This window comes from Vicugna pacos, chromosome 2 (assembly GCF_048564905.1).
Source record: "Vicugna pacos chromosome 2, VicPac4, whole genome shotgun sequence".
NCBI lineage: Eukaryota > Metazoa > Chordata > Mammalia > Artiodactyla > Camelidae > Vicugna > Vicugna pacos.
In genome coordinates this window covers 45,426,953-45,451,092 of record NC_132988.1, presented here as the reverse complement: position 1 = coordinate 45,451,092, position 24,140 = coordinate 45,426,953, and the positions used below count along the sequence as shown (strand labels likewise).

Below are 24,140 nucleotides of genomic sequence, written 5' to 3'. Positions count from 1 at the left end.
TACAGACTTAGAAAATATGCATTCTATCACAATATTGCTCAAGATAGAGAAAAAAGGTGACACCATCTAAATGTCTCACCAAGAAAAGACTGATTAAATATATTAGGCCATCAATAAGAATGATGTTACAGAAGAGTAAAAAAGATTATCTACTGCATATTGCTGGGAAAAAGAAGTACAAAATGGTATATTATGTTCCCATTGCCAAGAATGTATGACATTTATTCATGAATGCATGTGTGTATTTCTGGTTATTTTGTTTTGTTTTCAATTTTTTTCTTTTTGGGGTGGAGGTAATTAGGTTTATTTATTATTTATTTACTTTTTAGTGGAGGGACTGGGGATGAACCCAGGACCTTGTGCATGCTGAGCAGGCACTCTACCATTGAGCTGTAACCTCCACCTGTGTGCGTGTATTTCTAAATGTGCACAGGAAGAGGTCTAAAAGGCTTTTAAGAGTGGTCATCTCTGACAGCAGGCTCCTGGGAACTGAGTATTATTCTTTTTGCTCATCTGAGTTTTCTGGTGAACATGTATTGCTTTTTAAATGAAAGTATTAGTTCTTTTTATTTTCATAAAAATAGTAAGGCATTATTGAAAAGAAACTGCCAAAAAAACTCTTCAAGATAAAAACTGCTTTTGTGCTTTACATTTTAATCAACATTATGATCAATTTAATAAGTATTTTATGTTCTGAAAGGCAAATATGGTTATTTTAAATGAAAATAAACAACTTTTTAGACCTTAGGAAGGGCAGTAACTCTACCACTTCTAAACTGAATCAGGTTACTGCTGTCCCCGAGGACGGGCCCCTTGTCTTCCACACAGGAGATTACAACACCTATTCACAGTTTCCACTCATGTAAATTGCCTAACACAGTATCTGGCACATGGTAGTAATTAGAAAAAGAAAGTTAATTGTTTTCCCTTTCAAAAATCTTTCTTGAATTTTCATTTTAAACTTTTAACATATATCAAAAAGAAAAAAAAAAGCAAAAAGCAATTCAAGCAATGTCTGGGAGACTTGATTCTTTTCCTGCTGGTGATTTAACCGGTTAGCCTAGGTGTAGTAAACAATAAACATTTTTTACTTTGGTAGCTTTGTTTTTGTTTCAGACGTTAAAAAATCTAACTGTTGAAGTCTAAGACAAAGGTTAACACAGTTAAGATCACAGTACCTTTCTTCCTTGACCCAAGTCATATGAACTAATGTGCCAAGATGATATGTGTTCATAATTATTACAAGGGTTAGTATATGATATTTAAAATTGAAGAATTCTGTACCAAGAAAGCTAACTCCACACTGAAATATATTTAAGATTCACTGAGTTTTTTTGAGAGAAAAAGGTCTTCAAAGGATGAAAGCTGGAATTTTCCAATGAGACTAGAAAAACACTGATTTCTCCTTGCTGCCTGGACAAAATATCCCCTTGGACCTGATTTTTTTAGGTGCCAGGAAAGCTGGAAAGATTTGAGTCAGAAGAAAATTCGACGGAGGAAAAATGACTCGCCTGTTGTCCTCTACACCCACAGGGCTCTTAAATCTCCTCTTGGTATAATGTTTGCAGTGAGAAGAAACCCAGATCCTAAAGAATGAAGGAAAAAAGAGTCCCCTAAATAAAAACTGATTCTTACCCCCATCCAAGGAGTTAAGAGTTACCTGGCAATTTCATATCAAATATTAGAAGGATATGAGATTTTTAACAAATATGAAATTTAGAAATCTGTTCCCTCACACACATCATTCTCTTAGTAGAGGATACGAGAGCTAAAGAGGAAAACCAGGTGGTCTCCTAACAACTGGGAGAGAAAAAAGTGCCCAAGAAAAGAAAGCCATCTCTATAAAGGACATAGTGACAATTCCCAAAACTTTTACTGATGCAAATATTTTCTGAAGATTAATGTAAGGCCTTCACACAGGGTCCAAATTCCAGGTTAGTATGGTGGCATGGTAAGACCCTAAAACTCCTCCCTTTCTCAGGAGCTTCCGGGGTACAGCCAAGCCCCTCCTGTGACAGAATTCCAACCAGGTGGGGACCAGGACACTGGCTTGCTACATCTGAGACTCCTGCTCTGCTCCTTTAATCTAGAAAACTGAGTGCTTTCACAGGCTTTGTGCCATCTGAATTTCACATCAATCATATTAGGTAGGTAAGCCAGATATTAACATGCCTCATAGTAAATGAGAAAACAAAGGCTGATAGAGGTTTAATGCCTTCCCAAGGCTTTGGAGGAGAGTGATGGACGTGGGACTAGATTCCAGATCTTTGGACATCTTCCCCAGGACTTTCCTCCTCCACAGACTCAGCCTTCACAGGGCTCACAGGTGCCTACCTCCACCTAATAAAAACTCAAAAATTGCGCTCTCCACACTGCAGAAGGGTGTAATCAATTTACAATACACACTGGCCTAGAAAAGTCAGCACGGATGCTACCGCGTGTACTTAGAAAGTATATGCAGAATTTTTTAATATCTTAAAATACCTCAACTGTTAAACTGAAAAAAGAAATATCCTTTCTATCTGGGAAAGAATAAAAATGAATTAAAAAGCATTAACCATATGATCCTGAAACATAATTGAAGATGGTTTTCTTTTTATTACTATTATATTTCCATCTCAAGCACCCTTCTGAAAAAATCATTTCTATCATCCCCTTTTCTTCAATTAGGTTTCTAGGACCTAGGTAAGAGGTAAGTGCTTTTTATGACCAGTCCTCATATGAGGACCCAGTCCCATTCCTTTTCACTCTAGCAGCAAGCTCTCCAGTTGACTATTTTCAGGTGTTACTTGGAAACAACATTCTGTAAGGACTGACTGATGTCCTCATTAAACACAATGGTCTAATGCTCATTGATCAACAAATTTGAGAAAAAGTGAAATAATAAAATACTAAGGATTATTTAGCAGACACTTTCAGATCTTGATTTTCACACCGCATTTGGTTTAATAAACACAGATCATTTGGAAATATCCAGAAAACAAATATGAAAATTTTCTAGCACATTATTTATTCAGTAGATCTACTGAAGCGTCTATTCTGTGCTAGGCTGACTCATAATATGTAACTATCTCATAATTCATCAGTAGTCCCTGATCAACTGACCAGAGGATCAACTATCATCCACAGTTGATAGGCTTTATTGCAAAAATTTTCAGGATTCAAAAAAATAAAAGGACTTATACAAATATCTTTGTCAGCTTTTAATAGTTTTGGTAACTGTTTCATTCAGAAGCTGACAATAATAAAAGAAAATTAAAGCTACACTAGAGCCACTTTGCTTTTTATATTAGAGCCTTCCTGCCACCTACCCCTCATTCAACCTTTCTCCATGTTGAGTAAAGCAGTAAAAAAAAAAAAAAAAAAGAAAACGACCTCTTTTTTAAAGTGAATGTAACATCAACAATAAATTACTATGATGAAGATCAAAACTTGATTCTGCAAAACTGTCATCAAGTTCCACAAAGTGTTATTTGTGGGCATAGCTAGAAACAATGGTCAATAGTCAAAAAAAGTTTTTTTAGAGTATGCTTGCTCCAGGATAGCTACAAAAACACATTTCTAGACCCTGTGTGAAGTAACATCTCTGTCAGTCATAGTTCTCCTACAGATGGGGGAAAGGGGACAGGCAACCTAAACTCTTGTTTGCTCTGTAATGTCCTTGCAATCTTCTCCATGCAAACTGAAGGCAGCTGAGTAACAGCAAGTGGACAATTTCAGCAGGTTTAGAGGTTTAGCTAGAGTGGGTTTCGTGCATAAATGTATTGTTTTATAGAGACTTTACAGTCCTCTGAATAGCCTGATAATAGTCTGCAAACAGGCCCAGCTAGATTGGCTAGATTATCAGAATCTGGGAGTTACCAATCCCTGTTCCCTGTCCATTCTCCATTCAACTTCTGACTCTCCTTTTTGATGAATTCGATCCGTCCCCTTCCCCATTTTTGTTGTTGGTCTCTAGATCATCTTCTGGCTTTGCACCTCCAAATCTTAGAGACTGGATTAATTTATACACCTAAAATGACTTAAAAGCTGATAATGGAGTCTACAGTTCCTATACTATGACTTCGTAAGGTTATAATTAATATTTAAAAAGTGATCATCAATCTAAAATGTTTTAAAAAATATTTAAATACAGTCCAATGGCTGCCTTTTCCAAATGTATGAGGACCTGCTGGGACAGTATAAAGCAGTACTAAGTCTCTTGACTATTACAGTATTAGCTTTCAACAGACTGGCTCAGTTTGGCATAATCACTTAAATAATGACTTTAAAGATACAAGTTCTAAATGAATACCTCCTTCTGAAAAAACCTTCAGTCCCATGATAGCAGCACCTATAGAATGCCAAGCTCTACTTTGCCTGGGAATAAAATATATGTGCTTTTCTGCTGGCCAATGGATGGTGCTAGTATATTTTCTCTTTAAATTTGAAGTCTATCTCGAAACCAAAGAGAAACCAGGCTGATAAAATTCCAATCACGTCTATGATACACAAATGAGGAAGTAAAGGAGTCAGAGAGGAATGGAACAAGCCGATTGCTTAAAAACATGTCAGTCGCATAAACCAAAAACATTTCCGTCCAAGGAACTAACAGGATTATTTAAAACAAGACTCAAAAGTTGCAAAATTTTCTCAGTTGATACTATTGAAGAATGGTTGTGAGATAAGTTCAAGTCCAGACAGATCCAATTGTGAGGTCCTTACTCTGTCCAGTTAAAATTACACAAGTCTTTGCAAGACCGAAATGGATCAAAATAATGGGGTTGATGAGAGCAAATTCAGGACCTATATGGGGGAGGGGGAGGGGGACTTCAAAGAGCAAGATTTTCTGCAGGTTGGCTCAACTGCCTTTGTTTTTGTGAAACTGGGTTGTTCTGTCTTTATGAATGAACAAGAAATGTCTAGGGTCATTTCGAAAAAAACCTATCTGAATAAAGATCACAATTCTGCCGTACAAGTCATGCAAGTGCAATGTTAGCTCCTAAAGGGTCACGTGTAGCATGGCACTTGGGACACTTGAATTAGGATGCTGTTTGGTCATAAGATATCTAAGGTATCTGAAGAGGGGATGTCATTGGTCCCAGTTATTCTGACTGTGGTCCTTTCCCAACTTTGTAGCAGTACAAATTAGATGAATCAAACAGAAGAGTCTGGGGCTCTGAGGAATTTTCCCACACATTCTCCTGACACCCACATTCAATCTGAGATAGAATATTCTTCTAAAACTTAACTTCTCCTGCACTTGAGGCAAAGAGGAAAATTTAATATACTTAGCTTCAAAAAGTATACAACTTAGATTAGAAAATTTAAAATAATTTATCAGTAAGTCAAAAGAAGTAGCTCCTTGCAGTAAAGTGAAAAGACACTCCACCTTAAAAATTTTACTTAAAATATAAGCCATAGTCTCCCTGTACCCTTGAATGAATTAATAAGCCATAGTCTCCTTCTATCTTTGGATTAATTATTGTTCCTGTGATTATTTTCAAAGCTATGCAGCAGTGTGATGGACAGCTGGATAAGGGTAAGCTTACTGATTAGACACGTCCAATTCGTTCCTTAATTCCAGATGTGAGCAGTGACAAAAATCAAATTTTATCTGTTTGTCAGCAAATACAAACATGGGTGGGGTGGGTGGAGCTTAAGATAAAGTTACACTAGGCATAATTCTGTTCCTCAGAAATCCAAATGTTGATTCCCTTAAGGTAAAATCATACTGAGTTGCTCAAAATAATGAAGAAAAATACCCTTGAAACATTTTAATAGCAATGTCTACTAAAAATAAGAAAGGAAGATGAAATGTGAACACAAACAACTGTCCTTTCCCACCTAAAAACCCATCCTCAGAAGGATGACAGAAACAAACAACGCAGCCAGCAGCAGCACTATTCTGACCAGGTGTTACTGCGGTTGGGGGGACCCGAGCTGCAATGTCTGCTGTTGCTTCCTGCGCTAAGTCTGCTGCTTCTCCCTCCCCGAGCAGCCGAAGAGAAACGAGATCTTTCACTTTGGAGGTGTTAAACATTTGGGTTGTGTGAGGGACAAATGGAAGTTTGACACCTAAGATGAATAACCACAGTGCATGAGGCCAATGGGAACTTTCACTATGTAAAGCCAGCCAAGCTCACTGTCACACGGTATTCAGCACACAAGTGCCAGCACCCAGCGCAGGACGCAACAAACTACTTTTTTTTTAAATACTTAACCGTTGGCCGCCAAGAATTTTCATAAATAAGACACAGAGAAAGAAAGTCTTGGGAGTATGCTTTTAATAAACTCTCCAGGGCCCCTGCTCTGAAATATTTAACAGGCTTCTGCATCTTCTCACTCTTGAAGAAGACGAGAATTCAAGCCACGGTTTACTGTACTTTAAGAATTCACACTGACACCAAATGTGCTATTATTATATAAAGGTGCTTTCTCCTTAGGCCCAATTCATCTGAACTAAGAATTCTTGTTTTAAATTCTCTGACACATTCATTTATAAGATTTATGGTATAGATACACCTCTAAGAATTTCTGTAAGTATGTAATTGGCCAATTAAAATTTCCCTTCAAAAGAAAAAAAGCCTGATTGGCGAAGGCAGTTCTCCTGTATAGGCAATACTCTATTCAGGTCATAGGTAAAAGCTGTGCGTGCAGACGTATGTCAGTGTTTGTCTAAAAAAGAGCAAAAGCATATGGAATTGTTACAACGAGCTACCAGCAGAAACATTTCTGTGTGTGCCAGCTGGCCACAGCTGGTATTCTCTGGATTACCTGCACTTGCATCTAAACAGAAGATTTTGTGTGGGGAAGGGGCAGGCAGGGCCCTCCCCCACCCTCAGATGTTTTTTCAATTCTAACACCTGAGGGCAGCAGATGCAGTAAACAAGCAGTTGTTTGTAATGCAAATCCAAGTAACAGGGGTGCCGGGGGACTGTTCCTGCTCCCACCCTAGGCCAAAACACAAATGGTCACCCTGCTCCTGACACCCTAGATGCAACCTATCACTGTGGATGTCAGTTACACAAACACTCAGTCCCGCTAAGGACAGAGCTAAATTAGAGCAAGAGGCAGAAGTGTGGTTAGGGGTGAAGAGGAGAGGCTGCCTTCCGGTTAAAGTGTTTTGGGTCTTAGACGCATTAAAAACAGCTGTTAGGTATTAAAAACCAAAGATTGCGACTCACTTCGGTCGGACCCTAAAAGAAAAAATTGAAGGTAGTCTTGTGGTTAAAACTGAAAAGCTTCTGGAACTGTGCAAACTGCAGAATATTGCCAAGAAAATGTGCCTAAAATAAGTGTGTTCTAAAGTGTAACAGACTAAAGCAAAGCAGTAGATAACAGGGTAAGGTAACTGTTTCCTCACCACACCCCTTTCCTCCACTCTGCACCCACCAACATTTATTCTGGCCACAGATCTTTCCTAAACAATCAATGACTGTTCAACTAACTGACCTGAAAATTTTAATACGTACACTAACAATAAATACTTCCCATTCTAGTAATTTTAAATGGGGGGTGGGAGAAAAGGCTAGAGAGACCTAAGGCAGAAAATGCTGGTTGAAAGAGGGAGAAGCTTAACTTTCAATGTTCTTGGAGATAATTTACAAATATCAATCGATTTTTATTATATTGACTTTTTAAAAATGGTTTTGAAAGGAGAAGCAGCTGAACTAAAGAATAAATTCCACAATTACTTACTAAGCATTAACTGTATACACTGCCAAAAAGTGTTAAGATTATTTTAGCAGCTATTTTCTGTTGTTACAAAGTCAGAGATTATAATTTGATTTGTTGTAAAGATTCTTTGTTACTCTAAAAGGCCTTCAGCAGAAATCTTCAATTATTCCTTGTCTAAGACGTATCTACTCCAAAACACCAGCAAAACAAAACCAGCCCAACTTAAAAGAAATATCTGATATATACGCATGTTTAATTCAACAGATATAAAGTCTCCTACACATTTGAAAACTCAGAAGCATTTATTTGGGTGGTCTCTAAATATTAAACTATATTTGCTCTTACTAGTTCATCCACTTCTTAGGTAAGAGATTCATACATACCACACAGACATTTCTATCATTAAATATTTGAAAAGCCTTTTAAAATAAAATGTGAAATCGCTACTTCCTATAACAACCATCACAAGACTTCCAAGATCTCCACGTTAGCTGTTATGTGAAAATTAGAAAAATCTTATCCCTTACCTGAAAGGTCAAACATTTTTCCAAAATTTGTGGGAAAAAATTACGATAACTTCTAAATCAGAGTGCCCACTTAAAGTGGTTTTACTTCACAGACCTATCACTTCAACAGTTGAGAACCACAGATAATCAAGATAACCACAGATACTGTTTGCTGATGACTGACTGGGAGCTACTCCTCTCTGCTACTTGGAGCATCTTGCTCCCACATTCTGTTCACTGAGGTATTAACAACAGTACGTGCCCAAACATCTGTGACTGATTTTTATCACTTGGTAGAAGCTCTGGGCAAATATGGCAAAGACTACAAATTCCATCCTATAATCCTAGATTCAACTCCCAGGAGGGCCAGTGAGACGGAAATCCTCACCTCCAAGGCCCAAATGTATGAGTTTTTCATTGGGGTTTGCGTGGTGGTGGGAGACCGAGGCCAGAAAGGTAAATATATTGACGGATCAGTAGAACTCCATTACCACCTTCAAAGAGCTGATTCTCGGGGAGAACTCCACCACCAGCACACTTCACATGTTGTACACAAGTTACCCTTTACATGTTTTCTTCCTGCCTAAATGAGGTTTCCACTTCTCAGCAAAAGAGAAAATATTATCAAATAACATCTAAAATTCTTCATAGTGTTATCATTTGCATAATGCAGAACACAGTTACAATGCCACTGCATTTTTAGAACTTAAAAGTTAACTGAACTCCGAGATTAAAAAAAAGAACAGTTTTCATTAGAGTAATCTTCAGATGATACTTTCTTAACAATTCGCAATAAAGTAAAAACAGCTCATTCCCCTACCCCACCCCAAACCGATTTTAAAGAAACATTAGCTAATACAATCAAATGAGACACTTCAGAAAGCTGAAGTAACATTCTGAACGTTCAGCTCCAAACGAGCCAAAGGAGTTGATTCTAGACAGCTCATGGGCAGTGAGAGCCATACAGCACTTAGTTAATTGAAAGATTAAATCAATCTCTTTCAATAGAGTAGAAAGCAAATACTCATAAAATCATGAATTTGCTGATTTAAATCCATTTGATTTCATCACAGCTCATGATCTGTTTTTCATTAATCTTAACTAATAAGCCAAAAGCTAAAATTCCAAGTGCAAAACATCAAACGTAGCATAATTTTAAGGCAACCATTCCACATAGCAGGTCTTATTTAGCAATGACTGGACATATATAATGAAAGCATTTCCAGTGTGTTTAAAAAAACAAACATTTTTGCCAAAATATAAGTTAATTTGCACTTCTGAAAATAATTTGCAACATCAGCATGTTACTCACTGTTCTCGGGATGGGTGGAGAAAGAGATCCATTTGACATGTATGGGTCATTATTCATATTTGGCATCATTATGTACCCTGAATAACTCGAGTAAGAGGGTCCCTTGTTGTAGAGGCCTCCATCTGGATGCTTTCCTGAGAGAATGCAAAGAACAATCAATGACACATTGACTTCCTTTTTATATCACTGTATTTTTCATTTGAAAAGTTAATGGTTCTACGACAAATCAGACCTTACATAAAAGATTTGTTTACAAAATATTGTAACTGGATTATTATGCTCTATTTTAGATTGACAGTATTTATTCTCTTAAACGGCTTAGCAGTGAACCAGATGTTTTAAAAACATGTGGTTCAATTTACTTCCACTACTGACTGGTGTTTTTACAAAAATAAGTGTTATCCATCTAACTTAATTTGTTCTAATACTAACAAACTGGACTAAGAAATACAGACAGATGAAAGAAGACACACAAATGTAAAGCTGTAATATAAATACATTAGGCCATTCAGCTCTACACACGCGTATACATTTACTCAACTTAAAGTTATGCTCCAGCTTACAGGCAGACTCAAAAATTCTACCTGTGCTTCTAAGTTTCTAGAAAATGCCTACATTTTACTGAGTGAGAGAGTTGCATCTAGTGTACAGGCAACTATCCAAATTCATGAAGGATTAACTCCAGGAGACTTAATTTTATGTGCTACACTTACATCACTCTGCCAAAGAAATTTGTATGTATTCAGTGTATACATGTCTTCTCTTCAATCTGTGTAACTACTTTGTAGCTCAGAAGGAAGCCTGATATTATAGTCTCTTCCCTTCTTCCCCTGGCTGACATATTGTACATGTGAACACTTCATTCTGGTCAGGCCAATTGTGAGTAATTAAAGGAGAACAGAAATGGACACTGTTCAACAAAGGAACCCTACAGATTATACATTCTTTTAAAGTCACAGGGAGTTCTCTTTAAATCTTAAAGTATTACATAATTTTTAATGTTTTGAGCAAGAATAAGAAATGGGGAGAAAGTCTGACTATCATGTTCTATATGCATCATTCCTAACTTTAAGAATTAAGTTTTATATTTTTAAAGGTTAGATTCTTCTTTACTGAGCCATATTTAGTATGCACATACACTATAACAAGAAACAGTAATTTTACAAGTGAAAATCCTTTTGAAACTATTCTTGTTGGAAAATAAATTGATGTAGACTGTTACTTTGTAACAATTCAGGAAAAAAATACTAAAGATCTATTTATAATTAGAACTTCAGGTAAAATGAGGAAAACTCATTATAGACATTTCTCTTCTGCAAAGAATCTGGAAGCCAACTGAAATCCAAAGGCCCCAACTCATTTAAATTCAAAGTTTTTACACTGTAAACACACATTATGGAGAAACAACAAATTTCCTGTTTTTTTTTTCCATTTTAACAAATGTCGTATTACATCTAATCTGGGTTTCTTGGACGAAAATAAAAAACATCCCTATATTCACAAATTGCACATATTAAACAAAACTGGGAGAAGTGGAGTTAGTGTCTTACCTTCATCAGGGTGTTCTCTGGCCTTGTCATGGTAGGACTCCTGAGAAGTTTGTGCTTGTCTGGCCACCTAACAGCACAAATCCCCACCCCCAAAAGAAAGAAAATCACCTTAGAATTTGTGACAATACCAAAGTAAGTGTGATTCCACACTCAAAGGAGGAAGATTAGGTGCAACTCAACCTACCTGTTTTTTAATCTTAGAGAATAGGCTAGGGTTGAGTACTGGGAAATCTTTTCCTTTTCAACATGTGTTTCTGAGAATTATCTACCCAGGATTAGAAAGTATAAATAATAATAAAAACAAATTTGGGGACGGTCCGTATGCTGTTCGCTAAAACACATCAAGGCTACTTGGATGCCCAATGTGATAAGAATCTGAGTTAATGGGGCTGATGGTTCTGATAGCTTCTTCAACCACTGTTCACTTCCATCAGAACTCATTAAACAAGTGAAGTACGATTTTGCAACTGAAAATGACATTTTAAATAAAAACAAGCCCACTACTGACAAATGAGGGTCTTAAGCAACTGTCCCAAACCAGTTCAAGCAGGAGCTCCACTCCTCCTGATCTACCATGGTTAGCTGACTACAAGCTTACAAGAGAAAAGTGAACTATTCTGTGGTCAAAGGGAGGAAAATTTGAGAGTTGGGTCATAGACACCTAAAAGGTAGCCCAGCTAATATCAGTTCTGGTAACCACCTTCCACCCAGACTTAACCACGTGCAAATCAGTGGTATTACCCCTTCACCATCTTCCTTGGGTCTGCCCCATGCCCACTTACCACCGGCAAAGATTAACACAGCCCTTATACCTGGGTTCTGGGCTTCAAACGCAGGGCCCTTCTCCGCAGGGCAGAAGCATGCAGAAAATGGTAAGTGGCTGGCAAATTTATTTATAGAAAAAGAAAGGACAAGCAAAATGGCTAGAAACAAAACAAAACAAAAAAAGGCTGCTCTACAAATCTGAGTTTGGCCTCGAGTGTTCGGGATGTTATTTGGTTCCTTGGACATACGTCCTCCCAGTGACCTCCTCCTACAACACACCTTTCAAGTAGGGCTGGCTGCAACCTAGCTGTCCCTGAATTGGCATGCTGGGATGAAAGCTTCAGGGGATAGAGAACACCCCCATGTTCTCCTTAGAACCCAGGTCCCCGGCCTTCCAAAATGCGTACTCACCCCTGCCATTGGGATAAAGAAGGTAACTCTGATGTGTTCTTAAACTTGCTGTTTAAAACCCAAAATGTCCCCGCCCTCAAAACCACAAGCTTTCTTTTTGGGGGCAGAAGGATGCCATTTAAGGAAAAAGGGTATACCCTCCAAATTTCTTTGGAGGGAAAAAGCGTTGGTGAAATCATCTGAATGTCAGGTCTTTTCTACCGGATTTCCTCCAAAGCATTGCCCAGTTGTGAACAAGTGTGGCCAGTGGAGTGTCGAGTATCAGGGTCCATCCGCTCCCCCAACCCCCCATCTTTTGAAGCTCTCCTCGCGGCCTGAAATAGCCGTTCCGCGCGGTCCGATTCGCGGCTCTCTAGCCAGCACCCACGTGTCTCTATTTACTCTACTCGGGTTACCAGCGCTATCGCCCGCAGCGGGCCAGGAGATCTGATAAAGCGCTTTCCACCCTCCCCTGAGTGGGTGCCCTGGCTTCCGCCGCATCTCGACTCTGACTCGCCTTTCTTATGCATAGATTTAAGGCCTGATCTTGGCTCAAACTAACCCCAGATAGAAGCGTGATATTTTTTTCTTCTTCTTTAAGTGAAGGTGGTTGGAGAAAACTAGTGTGGCGGGCAGTACTGCCAGGGCCCTCAAGAAGTGGCTCGACTCAGCGCTCCCACGGCTCCCGGCAGCCCGCGCCGGCGCTGGGACTCCAGCGGCCGCAAGGACCTGGTCCCGCGCCGCCCCCCGCCGCCCGAGCGCGCGCCCCCTCGGCCGGCCGGCTCCTCGCGAGCCCGGCTTGGCGGCGGTTGGGACGGCCCCGCCTGTCCCCGGCCCACGCCCGCCTCCCCTTCCTCTCTGCCTGCGGCTCTGCTCGTCTCTACCTAAACCTTTGGTGGTTTAACGCACTTTTGCAGAGACATCTACCGAGAGAGCGGGTGCACTTTGTTTTCCGTTCTACGGAAGAACTTCTCAGTTTGCTGTTCATCCTCGCTTTAAGGCATCGCACCCTCTCAACCCCAGTAAAAAAAAAAGTCCGAAGGTGAAACGTTACGGGTTAAAGGCAGCTTCTCCTGGCCGCAAACCAACAGTTTAATCTACGAACCCCAAAACTGACCCACTTGTAATAAGTTTCCCTCTACACCCCTACACACACACACACACACACACACACACGAAGAACACTGACCAGGAACCCATCATCTACCCCCATCCTCCCACCCTGCCCCCAGCAGACCTATTCGGGACCAGTCAGGCCGGGCTGCCGGGTGCCTTCCCTCCTTTATTCCCTCTGCTCTTCCCGGGACCCGCCACGCCTCTTGGAGCTCGGGGCAGCGGCCCGCTCACCTCGTGTCCGTTGCTCGCCGGGATGATTTCGGACTCGTTAACCAAGGAGGACTTGATGTCGGCTAAGTCGCCTTCCTCCTCAGGGTGACTGATTTCGGCGAAGATCTTCTCCTTCTGGGGATCGCCCTCGTCCTTGAAGGGAATCATCTCGTCCGTGGCGCAGAGTTCCGGGTCCCCCCCGCCGCCGCCGCCTGCCCCTGAGAGTTGGGGCATCCCGACCACTCTGTAATCTCCGCTCCGCTGGGGGAGCACCCCAGGCGACAGCAGAAAAAAGAATGGGTCAACGAAAGGTGGGGGAAGAAAAGGAGAATTGGAAGGATGCGTGAGGAAGGAGAGCGGGCGGAAGCCGGGCTGGCGGCCGACAATCAGAGCAGCTGCAGCGGCGCCCGAGCCCGGGCAGCCGCCTGCGCCTTCCCACTCCGCCGAGACCAACGCCGGCTCCCGTTCCCAAGGCCGAAGGACACAGAACTGCGAGGGCCGCCGCAGCCGGCGCCTCTGGGGGCGTCTGCGCGGCGCGCGCTAGGCTAGGCTAGGCTGCCGCAGCGGCCACCCCACGCCACCAGCGTCTCCCGGGTCTGCGCGCGGTGGACGCCGGTTCCGGAGGAGGTTCGACTCTCCAAAGTGCACAGGAGGGTCCGTCGGCGCGTCTCTACGCAAACCTCTCCACCCTAGCTTCCCTGGATGCCAATCTGGGAGTTTGTTTTCCGAGAAAAGAAGGGAGCTGGGCAAAACGACTCCCTTTGCCCCAGTAGAGACGGTGCAAGGAGAATCAGAAGACAACGAAATGTCCACTTCCTGGAGGGTATTACAAAAAAAACCAAACCAAACAAAAACCAGCCACCCGGGTTGGAGATGTCCGTTTTAGAGCTTCTTATTTCCTTCCCTTTCGCTTCGGTTTTCCTTCTCCTGGCGCATTTAATCTGCCGGAGGAGGAGGAGAAGGTGGGGGCGGAGGAGGAGGGGAAGAGAAAGAAAAGAAGTTTGCCAAGAATAAAGTTTGTGCCGGCGAGCGAAGGGAGTCGGTAGTGGAGGGCACGGCTGGGTCTTGGGGAGTCACAGCAGGGGCCTTGGACCCAAATGCTTCTGCCGGGAGCTGGAGTCGACACACACACACGCGCGCGCGCGCGCACACACACACACACACACACACACAACCCGACCCCTCTTTGTTCCCGGCTCGAGTTTCTCAGTCTGGCTCGCTCGCTCTCTTGCTCGCCGCTCTCCACGCCTCCGCCGCGCTGCTTGTCAAAGCAAAGAACTGCACCCCTCGGGTTCGCCGGGCCCGGGGGAGGTGACGCCCCGAGCTGGGCCGCGTGCAGGGTTGCGGGCGCGTCCCGGCTCCTCGGCCCGAGAGCGCGCAGCCTGGTCCCTCCTCCGCGCCCTGCCCCGCAGGTGAGCGGCTGCGCCTCCCCACTGCTTCTCCTCCTCCCGCGCCTCGCCGGCGCTGAAAAGCTACCCACTTGCGTCGCTTCTCCTCCCCTTCCCCTCCCCCGCCTCAAGCTCTCCTTGGCTGCCCGCTGTGGGGGAGGAGGGGGACCGCGAGGAGGTGGTGATTGAGGACTTTTTTTTTTTTCTTTTCCCAGAGCCTGTAGGACGAGTCCTAGTTGTGTGTGTGTGTGTGTGTGTGTGTGTGTGTGTGTGTGTGTGTGTGTGTGTGTGTTCGCGCGCGCGCGCTTGAGGAAAAATTTAGGCAACTTGGCGAGGAAGGAAGGACCCGACGCTTCTTGAGCTTTCACGCACTGCCCACGTGAAATTGACAAGAAACTCTGACCGAATGGTTTAACTTCACCATCTAAGTATCTTTCTCTTGTCCCTTCCCACCCACCCCCCTTCCTCCGCCAGTCTCTCCCCCACCTCCTTTCCGCCGCCCTCTCACCCTCCCCTACTCTGGCAGTGGGAAGAAGATGAAAGAGAAGCCGCCGCAGCTGTGATCGACACCACATTGATAGATGCTCTGACGGGATGAGGCGGGAATCAAGGATAGAAGGAAAAGGGGGAACAACACATTGCTCAACTAATAAGAGAGAACGGAAGCGAGAAGAACAAGAGAGTTGTGGCTTTTCTAAATATGTTGTAAAAGGACAAGGGAATACATGCTAGCAAAAACAAAATCTCCAGGCTTACCGAAAAAAATAGGACGACGAAGAAAAAACTCAAGACTGGGTCTTAATTACTGCTTTTTAAGCAAGATCTCTTTCCTTACCTCCTCACCATGGGACGCACAGGGAGTAATGCTAGGTCTCTCATGAATTTTCGGAGATACACGCCAAGGAGGGGAAAGAGAAGGCAAAAGGACTCAGGAGAGCGAAGCCAGTGGGGGTGAGGACAGGGCAGTCTCTGGCACCTCAGACTGAACGCTCAAAGGGACCCTTGAAGATGCAAATCCGAATCCAACCTCAAAAATTCCCCAGCCTCCACCGTCTCTTTGATGCTTTTTGTACAAGGACAGGACTTTTAAGGAGATGCTTTGTGAAAGTTACAGTATGAGCAAAGCTGAAGTTTGAAACACATTACATTTTGTTCCTTGGCTCTCAAACCTCCTCAGTTAAAAATCCAGGCAAAATTATTATACTCAATACAGTAGCCATCTGTAAAACCTCAGAACAGTAAACAAGGGGCAGGAAGAAATGTGTCTCCATCTCTCTTAAATTGAAAATAAGAAAAACATTACAGAATCAGACTTTAGCTCCATTATATAGGAATCGTCATGCAAAGATCCCTCTTCTTTCCCTAAGGAGGAAATTGCAAGCTGCTAGATATTGTATAAGTAAAGATCTTAACAATGCTCCAAATGAGCACTCAAAACTTCGCCTACTGATAATTACTTGCTAGGGGTAGGAATTCACTAGGAGGCAATTTTAAAAACTACATCATTTAAAGGGTTAAGTTGGTCACATAGAGTGTGGCCAGTGGTCACACAGTAAATTCTATCTGGGGGGACAGGTAAAATTAAAGGGCTGGTGACAGGATCCAGGAAGAGTGAAACATTAATTCCACTTTAAATAGCCGATAATGCTATGCCTTGGAGAAGAAAAACAAAAAGAATAATCTGCTAAAATATGTAAGGCAATATTAAAAAGGTGGGGGGGAACCTCAATTTTATTTTTTGGTTGGTAGCGATACGCAACTTCTTCCGTGTAATGTCCCAGAGATGTGAACATGTAGCTGTGTCAGACATTATACCCTCTGTTCTAAAAGATATATGGAAAACAAAGTCAAAAGTTCTCCCACAAATGCGCCAATCTGACCGATAAGAAAAGAACTGGAAAACTCTGTTTCACCAAAGCAACCAGAGTAGAAGTTCCTTTTCATCAAACGGGGGGGGGGGGGGCGGCATACAGAATGGCCAGAAGGTATTTTCTAGAAGTCAAAGAGAGCTTAAAAGACAACTCCTATACCCCCCTGTTTGTGTTGAAACTAATTCGAATCCCATTTACTCCTTCATGTTAATTATCTGGACTCCCTGAGTCATTTGGAGCTCAGCTCCAGGTGTCCTGGAGATTAGGAGTTCGAGAAGATGGGAATTTTTGGAACAATAACTAGTGGGGACCGTTTACTAGAAGGGCCGAGAGTAGGTGGCTGCGTTCTGTGTTTTGCGGCAAATCTCCTTTGGAAACACTGTTTCTAACGAAATCACCCAGAGCCTTATACTATGTGCATGGCTGTTTTCCCTCCTCGTGGCATGCGGGCTGTTGGCTGATTGTCCTCAGCATTGCTGCAAATCGTCTGATGAGGTGCGCTTAAAAGGTGCTTTCCTAGAAAACATTTTTTTAAAGCTTGGTCTGGGAGGGAGATTGACATTTCCACGTGAAGTCTGTCTCTCCAGGGAGGAAAGGCTGGGAGACGCGGGAGGGGCGAAGTAACCCTGGGAAGACGTTCCTCCTTTCCTACAGGTTCGGCGAAGTTCCAGGCAAAGGTATTTCTGTTGCGGGTAAGTCTCTTCTAATTCGTGTGGGGGCTTCTATTAACATATGCAGCCGCCTCTTGGGGCGCAAAGTCCGGGATGTGGTGGGTGCCGCGCGGGAGAAACACCGCCGCCCTCCGCCCCCTTCCCTCGGATGTAAAGGCAGGTTGTTCGTGTGAACTCGAGCGAACGACTGGAGGATGGCTGTTGCAGGTTCACTCCTTCAGGATGTGGGTATCAGGGGGCGTTTTGATGTGATTTAATTCCGACCGTGAAACAATTGCCAGGGGCTGGCTGGATTGCTGTTGGTTTTTCCCCTCTTGGTGGCTTTGGTTGGTTGGGGTTTAGTTTGGGAGCGAACAGTGACTTGTTTTATATCAACACTTCCTTCTGCACCGGGCGCCGTCAACCGCGCTGCGCGTGGGGGGCGAGGCGCCCACCCCGCGCCGGAACAGAGGACAGGGGGCGGCAGACACAGGCCTCGCAGCCCGAAGGGTAAACGCGGCCCAGCCCCCCACGGGTGCCGGCAGGGGAACTAGGAGGCTGACCCCCTCCACAACCCGCCTCCCCACCCCACACACCAGAGACCCCTCCCCCTGGCGATTTTGCTGCCAAGGCAAGTCAGCTACAGACACTCAAGTGAGTCCTTAATTACAGGGAGGAGGGAAAAGCGCGGTGTCCTCCAGAGCCCTTTCCGCCTCCTCGGTCCTAACCCCCCGCCCAGGCTCCCGGTCTCCCCCTTTGTGTGGCCTGGACTCTCTCCCAGCTACAACTTTGGTGGGATCATAAAGGAAGGAGATGGAGGGGGCCTACGGAAGAGAATGCTGGAAGAGAGAGTAGCGAGGGTGAAGGACTAGAAAAACGAATAATGTGATTCCAGAGACGGAACTCCTGCACCCTCGATTTCCCACTCCAGCATCACCAGGGGACTAAAGCTGCGGGCATCTTCAGTTTAACGGACTTCTCGGAAAGGGAGGGGTGGGGGCGAGGGAAATGGCAGTTTGTGTCCCAGGGGTTCTTCCGCCTCTTCTTGCCCCCACCTAAGACAAACAAACTCAACCCCCACACCCACCGGGGGTAACAGAGAACTCGTGGGACCGTGAAAATGTAGTTCCCAAATCCGGCCGCCTGCGGACGCCGGGCTTCCGCGAGCCGGCGCCGGTTGGCGTCTGCAGCTCCGCAGTCTCGCGGGGTCCGCCCACGGCTCCCGCCGCGCCCCTCCAGCCTTCCCGCGGCTTCTCCCGCGCTCGTGCGAGTGGGACGTTCGGCGCCCGCGTCTCGCTGGCTGGGAGGGCCAAGGCGCGCCCGTCCAAGGGGGCGGGTCCTCACACGGCGGCCCGCAAGAGAGGGCCCCATCCCACCCTGCGTACTGTGGGCTCTGCTGGCTGACCCTCTGCCAACCCGAAGGCGAGGGCCCACGTCCCGAGGGCGCCCAGAGGGAGAGGAGGCAAGTTGGGTGATTGCGGACAGGAAGGAGGGGACACGGGGCAGACTCAGAGGAGCGGCACGGGCCAGTGTGAGCTCCGCCACGCGCCCTCACCGCACGGCTCGGCGACGGGAAGCCCTGTCAACCCCCGGCGGGAACCCGGGCTCCCGCGCAGAGGAGCCGGCGTTATGTCTGGAAGGGGATCCCAGATTGGAATGGAATGGATTTGGGAGCTGGAATACATTTGCGGGCCGCAGGACGGCTCGCCTAGTGGGCTGGACGTGAAATTCTTTTCCCTCCTTTCTGAAAACTTTTCTCAGGCTCCTTAACTTGGCGTGCGGACCGGCCTCGGGCTGCGGCGGGTAGCGCAGACCTGGCGGCTCGTCCTTTGGTACCTCCCTCCGCCGCTGGTCCCCCCTCCATCCACCCTCGGGCCGAGGACGCGCGCGGGGCGCCAGCGCAGAAAGGCCGCCCGCGTGTGCGAGCCGCGCCTTATATCCGCGGAGGGCGGCGCCTGCGCAGGGCCCGGCGCGGCGGCGTGGCCTTTGAAGTCTCGGCGGCTGCCGCTTTCATCCTTTCTTTTTTCCCTTGCAGGCCCCTTTGTGTGACTAAATTTGGCAAGAATATGGATCCGAGCCAGTCTTTCCACGTGTGCTCCCAGCTCCCAGCTGAGAAGGCCAAGGGTTCTCTTCCGGGTAAGGAGACAGGGAGAAAGATCAAAGAGTTTGGGGAGCTGGATCTGAAATGTGAATTGAAAATAAAAATCAAGCCTGGACACATTCCAGTTTCTAAAGCAAAACCAACCCTCAGCAGAGGCCGTCTCTCTAGAACTCCCCCTCACCCCCGCCCCGCTCCCTATACTCTCTCTCTTTCCCGCAACTATTCTTGAGCACATGGAATAAAATAAAGAGGACATAGGGAAACACTTAATTTGTCCAGATTTTACTTTGTAGTAATTTTATTAGGGAAAATATCTTGTTCATAATTACCATTATGTGAAGCCGAATTTCTTCAGCCATAAATATTGTCTTATTTCACACTTTCTTCTGCGACCACATTTGGGAAAAGAACGTTGATACAACACATGTGCACGTGTTTGTTGTGTAGAGTGCTTCTTTTTCTACACACCGTAAGGTGTGCCACTTAGTTTCCTTGCACAGAAGTCTGGAAAACAAGTGTTAAGATTATTTTTACCAAAGCACTAGTTGTCACTTCTGGTCTTTATGATTTGAAATCTGATAGACTTTGGAAATATTTTCTTACACCCTGACTAGCCAGAAAGTTTCTGTCCTTATGGTAAAAAACAAAACAAAACAAAAATAACTCTAAGGCCTCTTCTTGCATACACTTCTTGAGCAATATTCTGTTGTTTCAGAAGTAACCAATGTAAAGAGACAGCTTTGAAATAGTATAATGCAAAGAATCAGAAATCCTGGGTTGAAGGTAGGTGCTGCCACTCGCTTGCACGCTGTGGTGACCTCAGGCAAGCCCTTTAACCTCTCCCAGACTCAGTTTCTTTTCTGCAAAATAAGTGTAATGATAGCCTACTTGACATGATTGTTAGAAAAATTTAGTGAGATATTGCATGTGAAAGTATGTACAAATGTAAGGTAGGAAGCAACGATGATTCTTAAGGAGGCTTGCAGGTGTCGAACAAAAAGCTTCTAAAGCATTAGGAATCTTTACCACAGGAGCAAATGGGGATAGTTTCACACTCATTCATTGCTGTGACCATCTCCACATCTGCAACACTTGTGTTACAAAGGCACAAAAATCACCTTAGCATTTGTTACCCCTGTTGCTGGAGAATAGGTTCTTGCCTCACCCAGGAAGGAATTCAAGAGCAAGGCATAGTGAAGAGAAAGTAAGTTTGTGTAGAGAGATACACACTCTGTAGACAGAGTGGGGTCCATCTCACTCAGAAGAGAAACGGGCTTAGAAGATACGTACTCCATAGGTAGGATGCAGGCCATCTCAAAAGGCAAGAGGGAGAGAGACTGAGAGGTGTGGGGGTGTTTAGTTTATAGTAAGAGTAGATACACACCCAATAGAGTGCGTGCCATCTCAGAAGGCAAGAGAGAGTGACCACGAGGTGTGGGGTTGTTAGTTTTTATGACTTTGATAATTTCATATGCTAATGAGTAGAAAGGATTATTCCAACTACATTGGGGAAGGGGCAGAGATTTCCAGGAATTGGGCCCGCCTACTTTTTGGCCTTTATGGTCAACCTAGGGACTGTCAAGGCACCTTATGGGTGTGCCATGAGGCTCAAGGTCTACTAGGAGTCAAATTTCCCACCATCTTGGTTATAACCAGTTTGTCTTGTCCTCAATTGCTGTGTCATTCCTTCATCGTTTGTGCCCTGTCCCCTTCCCTCCTGTCTCACCCCCAGACTGTGATGAGAGAAAGAACATTCCAGAAATAGAGATAATGTGCCTTAACTCTCCCTCATGTTTATGATAGGCTCTTAATGAATTGATAAATGAATGAATAAAAATGACATTGAGTAGAATAATTTTTGTGAGGCGTATGACACAACTCACAATAACTGTGAACAGCATTGGGAATGTGATGGCCTGTGAAAGGAGTAATATACATATGGATAAAATACTCAAAACAGGAACAGAAATAAGAACACAGGGGAGTGACTAGAAAGGTGTATAAAAGATATTCCTTAAGACTGTGTAAATCCACCGGAATTTATGTTTCAGAATAGAATGTGATTATATCCCTTAGGTTGAGGCATCTCAGGTTTACAAGGCAATGAAGATGATGGCTGGAGCCGGGTGTGAAGTGACAGGAGTACCACATGTGTAGCACTTAGGGCATTTAGCTGCATGGGCTTCAAGCGTGATCCTTTCTAACCTAAGGTAACCCCCTTGATGGAGTCATTTCCTGAGCTCCACCTCCCAGTATAAACTTTTCACTGTGACCTGTGTACAAGGTGATGAAAGCAAGAGTAAGGGGTGGTTTCCGGTGTTCCGGTCTCCTTTTACTGTGGCCCAAAGCTGCCCAGTACAGAATCTTTCTGAGATGTTCCAGCTCTTTTGGCTGCCTCTGCTAGCAGCAACATGCGGATTTCACAAATAGTGTTGAAGGGGCTCTATAGCAATGGGTGGTGGGGTGCGGAGCAGCACTTGGCGGGTAGGGAGGGGACCTTCTATTTTTATCATATCTTTCGGCAAATATCCCAGGTTAGATGTGATTGCTGATCAAGTTTACCAGTCAACTTCAGTCCTTTCTTTCACTCTTCTTTATAGATGGCAGCCATTATGAAATTTATCCTTGGATGAAAGAACATGGACCAAGGCACTGGGGGTTCTGTCTTATTTTGGGGGACAGTGAGGAGGCCCTGAAAACACTCAAGGAATATCCTGAGCCCTCCTAAAGAAAATAAATTCTCTGAAGGGGGAGGCACGGCTAAAGGATTTTTCTTATTTTCACAAGACTGTTTCCTCAGTGAATATGGTAATAGGGATGTTTCTTGAATTGTGGTAAGTGTACTTAAGATGGATGGCCTCTGTAGTCTTCTCAGGCTCCCTGGGCTGTAGGGGCAGGGCTCTGGGCTCTGTCAGCTTTGGGCCAGCGCCTAATCCCTGGTCTGAGGCTAGAAGCCAAAGCCACAACCTTCTTGCCTGAAGGCAAGAGCAGTACCAACAGAGCCATATGGAGATTAATGCAGAACAAGGTCATTAGTCTCATTGTTTATCCAGTTACTTGCAGCACAGATTTGTGTAAATTTCAGCTACAGTGGTTGCAGCCTGCCTTTGATGTGTGTAATCTGTACATTTTCGTGCTCCAGGAAAGTGCCTGACTGACAGGAACTACATCCAATGCCCAGAAAACACATTTACACAGGCACAGTGAAGCATGGAGTCGAACAATTTTCCAGTGAGTTCCATCAAAGTAAATAAACCAACCTGGAGGGTCAGGATTGAGCCTCCTTTTTATCAAGATGTGACTTTTGGAGGTCCTTGTGACTGATTTTTATTTGTTTTCATTTGAAACTCGGTGTCTACTTCAAACGTCCATTTACCTCTCAGAGAAGGAGGGACTTGACCTACATAACATTTGACCTTGAGGATGCTTTCTTTACTTGAAATACTTCTGTCTATAAAAGCAGCCTAATTGAGTGGAGTTTTCTAGACTAATTTATACGTTTATTCAAGACACAGCTTCTAGTTTTTCCTTAGCTCTGTCTTCCATGTGCAGCTATGCTTAAATTAAACTCAGAATTAGCAATTATGGGAGTAATTCAGAAGGTAGACAGAGCCAATGCAAATAGTGTAGGCTACAAAATTGTCATCTGGCTCAACGAAACACTTTTCTTTGGCAAAAATAAAGCTAGTTTGCTTGATCTGAATCTGACTTTAAGGTCCTGCAGTCCCACTCTGCCAATTACAGATCTCAAGTCCACTTCCCTTAGGTTAAATTGGCAGAAAGCAAGGGACAGAGATAAATCACTGTCCTCTGAAGTTTGATGGTGATTTTTGACTGCCAGTTCAGATAACTCTATAGACTCCCAAATTAATTTTGAGGCTTGAATTATCTAGATATTTGACCTTTGCCGTTCAAATTCTCTGCATAATTTTTAGATTATTTTACTCTGTGTTGCAGGAACAGCAAATCTCCAGAGGCTGAGTCAGACAGCCCTCGTAAGATCTCTTTTCACTATTGCAGTAACCTCCTAGCTGGCCTCTGGCTTCCACTCTTGCTGGGTTCCTCACATGCCCCACAACAGTCCATGTGTCACAGAGCAGCCAAAGCCTCCTTGAATGTTTCCTTGCCATGATGGCTTCCAGGTCACTACATGAACTGGCTCCTCAGCTTTGCCTTCTACTCCTTGTTCACTGCTCTCTAGACCACTGACTCTCCTGCTGTTCCTGAAGTGTGTAAAGTGTTCATGCATGCTCACACATGCGTGCGTGCACACACACACGCTCAGTCCTTTACTTGTTGCCTCTACCCAGAAACTCCTGGCCAGGTCGATACTGGCAGGACTCACTCCTTCATGTTTCTTTTCAGATGACCAGGCCTTGTCATCTTAAAAAGTAGCCCACCTTCACCTCACCTTAACTCTGGGTACTCTCCATCTTTTACAGGCTTCATCTTTCCTCACTCTCACTGCTGGCCATACTTTTTATACTTATGTATTACCTTTCTCTCCCACTAGAATGTAAGTTCTGTGAGAGTAGGGACTATGTTTTGTTGTATCCCCGCTGCCTACAACAGTTCTTGGGGCACAGAAAATGTACTAGATACGTATTGCATAATGAATTCAT

At 44.2% G+C, this 24,140-nt stretch overlaps 1 protein-coding gene across 5 annotated transcripts in view; it reads right to left on the bottom strand.

Annotated features, from left to right (window-relative positions):
* Window positions 1–15,286, bottom strand: part of LEF1 (lymphoid enhancer binding factor 1) — a 108,660-nt gene extending 93,374 nt beyond the window's left edge. For all 5 annotated transcript variants that reach the window (XM_072939102.1, XM_072939097.1, XM_072939120.1 and 2 more), the window contains exons 1-3: window positions 13,530–15,286; window positions 11,028–11,094; window positions 9,478–9,611 (exon numbers count right to left, since the gene is read on the bottom strand). In XM_072939102.1, the coding sequence (XP_072795203.1) occupies window positions 9,478–9,611; window positions 11,028–11,094; window positions 13,530–13,742 (414 nt within the window). In that variant the 5' untranslated portion in view covers window positions 13,743–15,286. The remainder of the gene's footprint in view (window positions 1–9,477; window positions 9,612–11,027; window positions 11,095–13,529) is intronic.
* Between the last annotated feature and the right edge of the window lie 8,854 nt (window positions 15,287–24,140).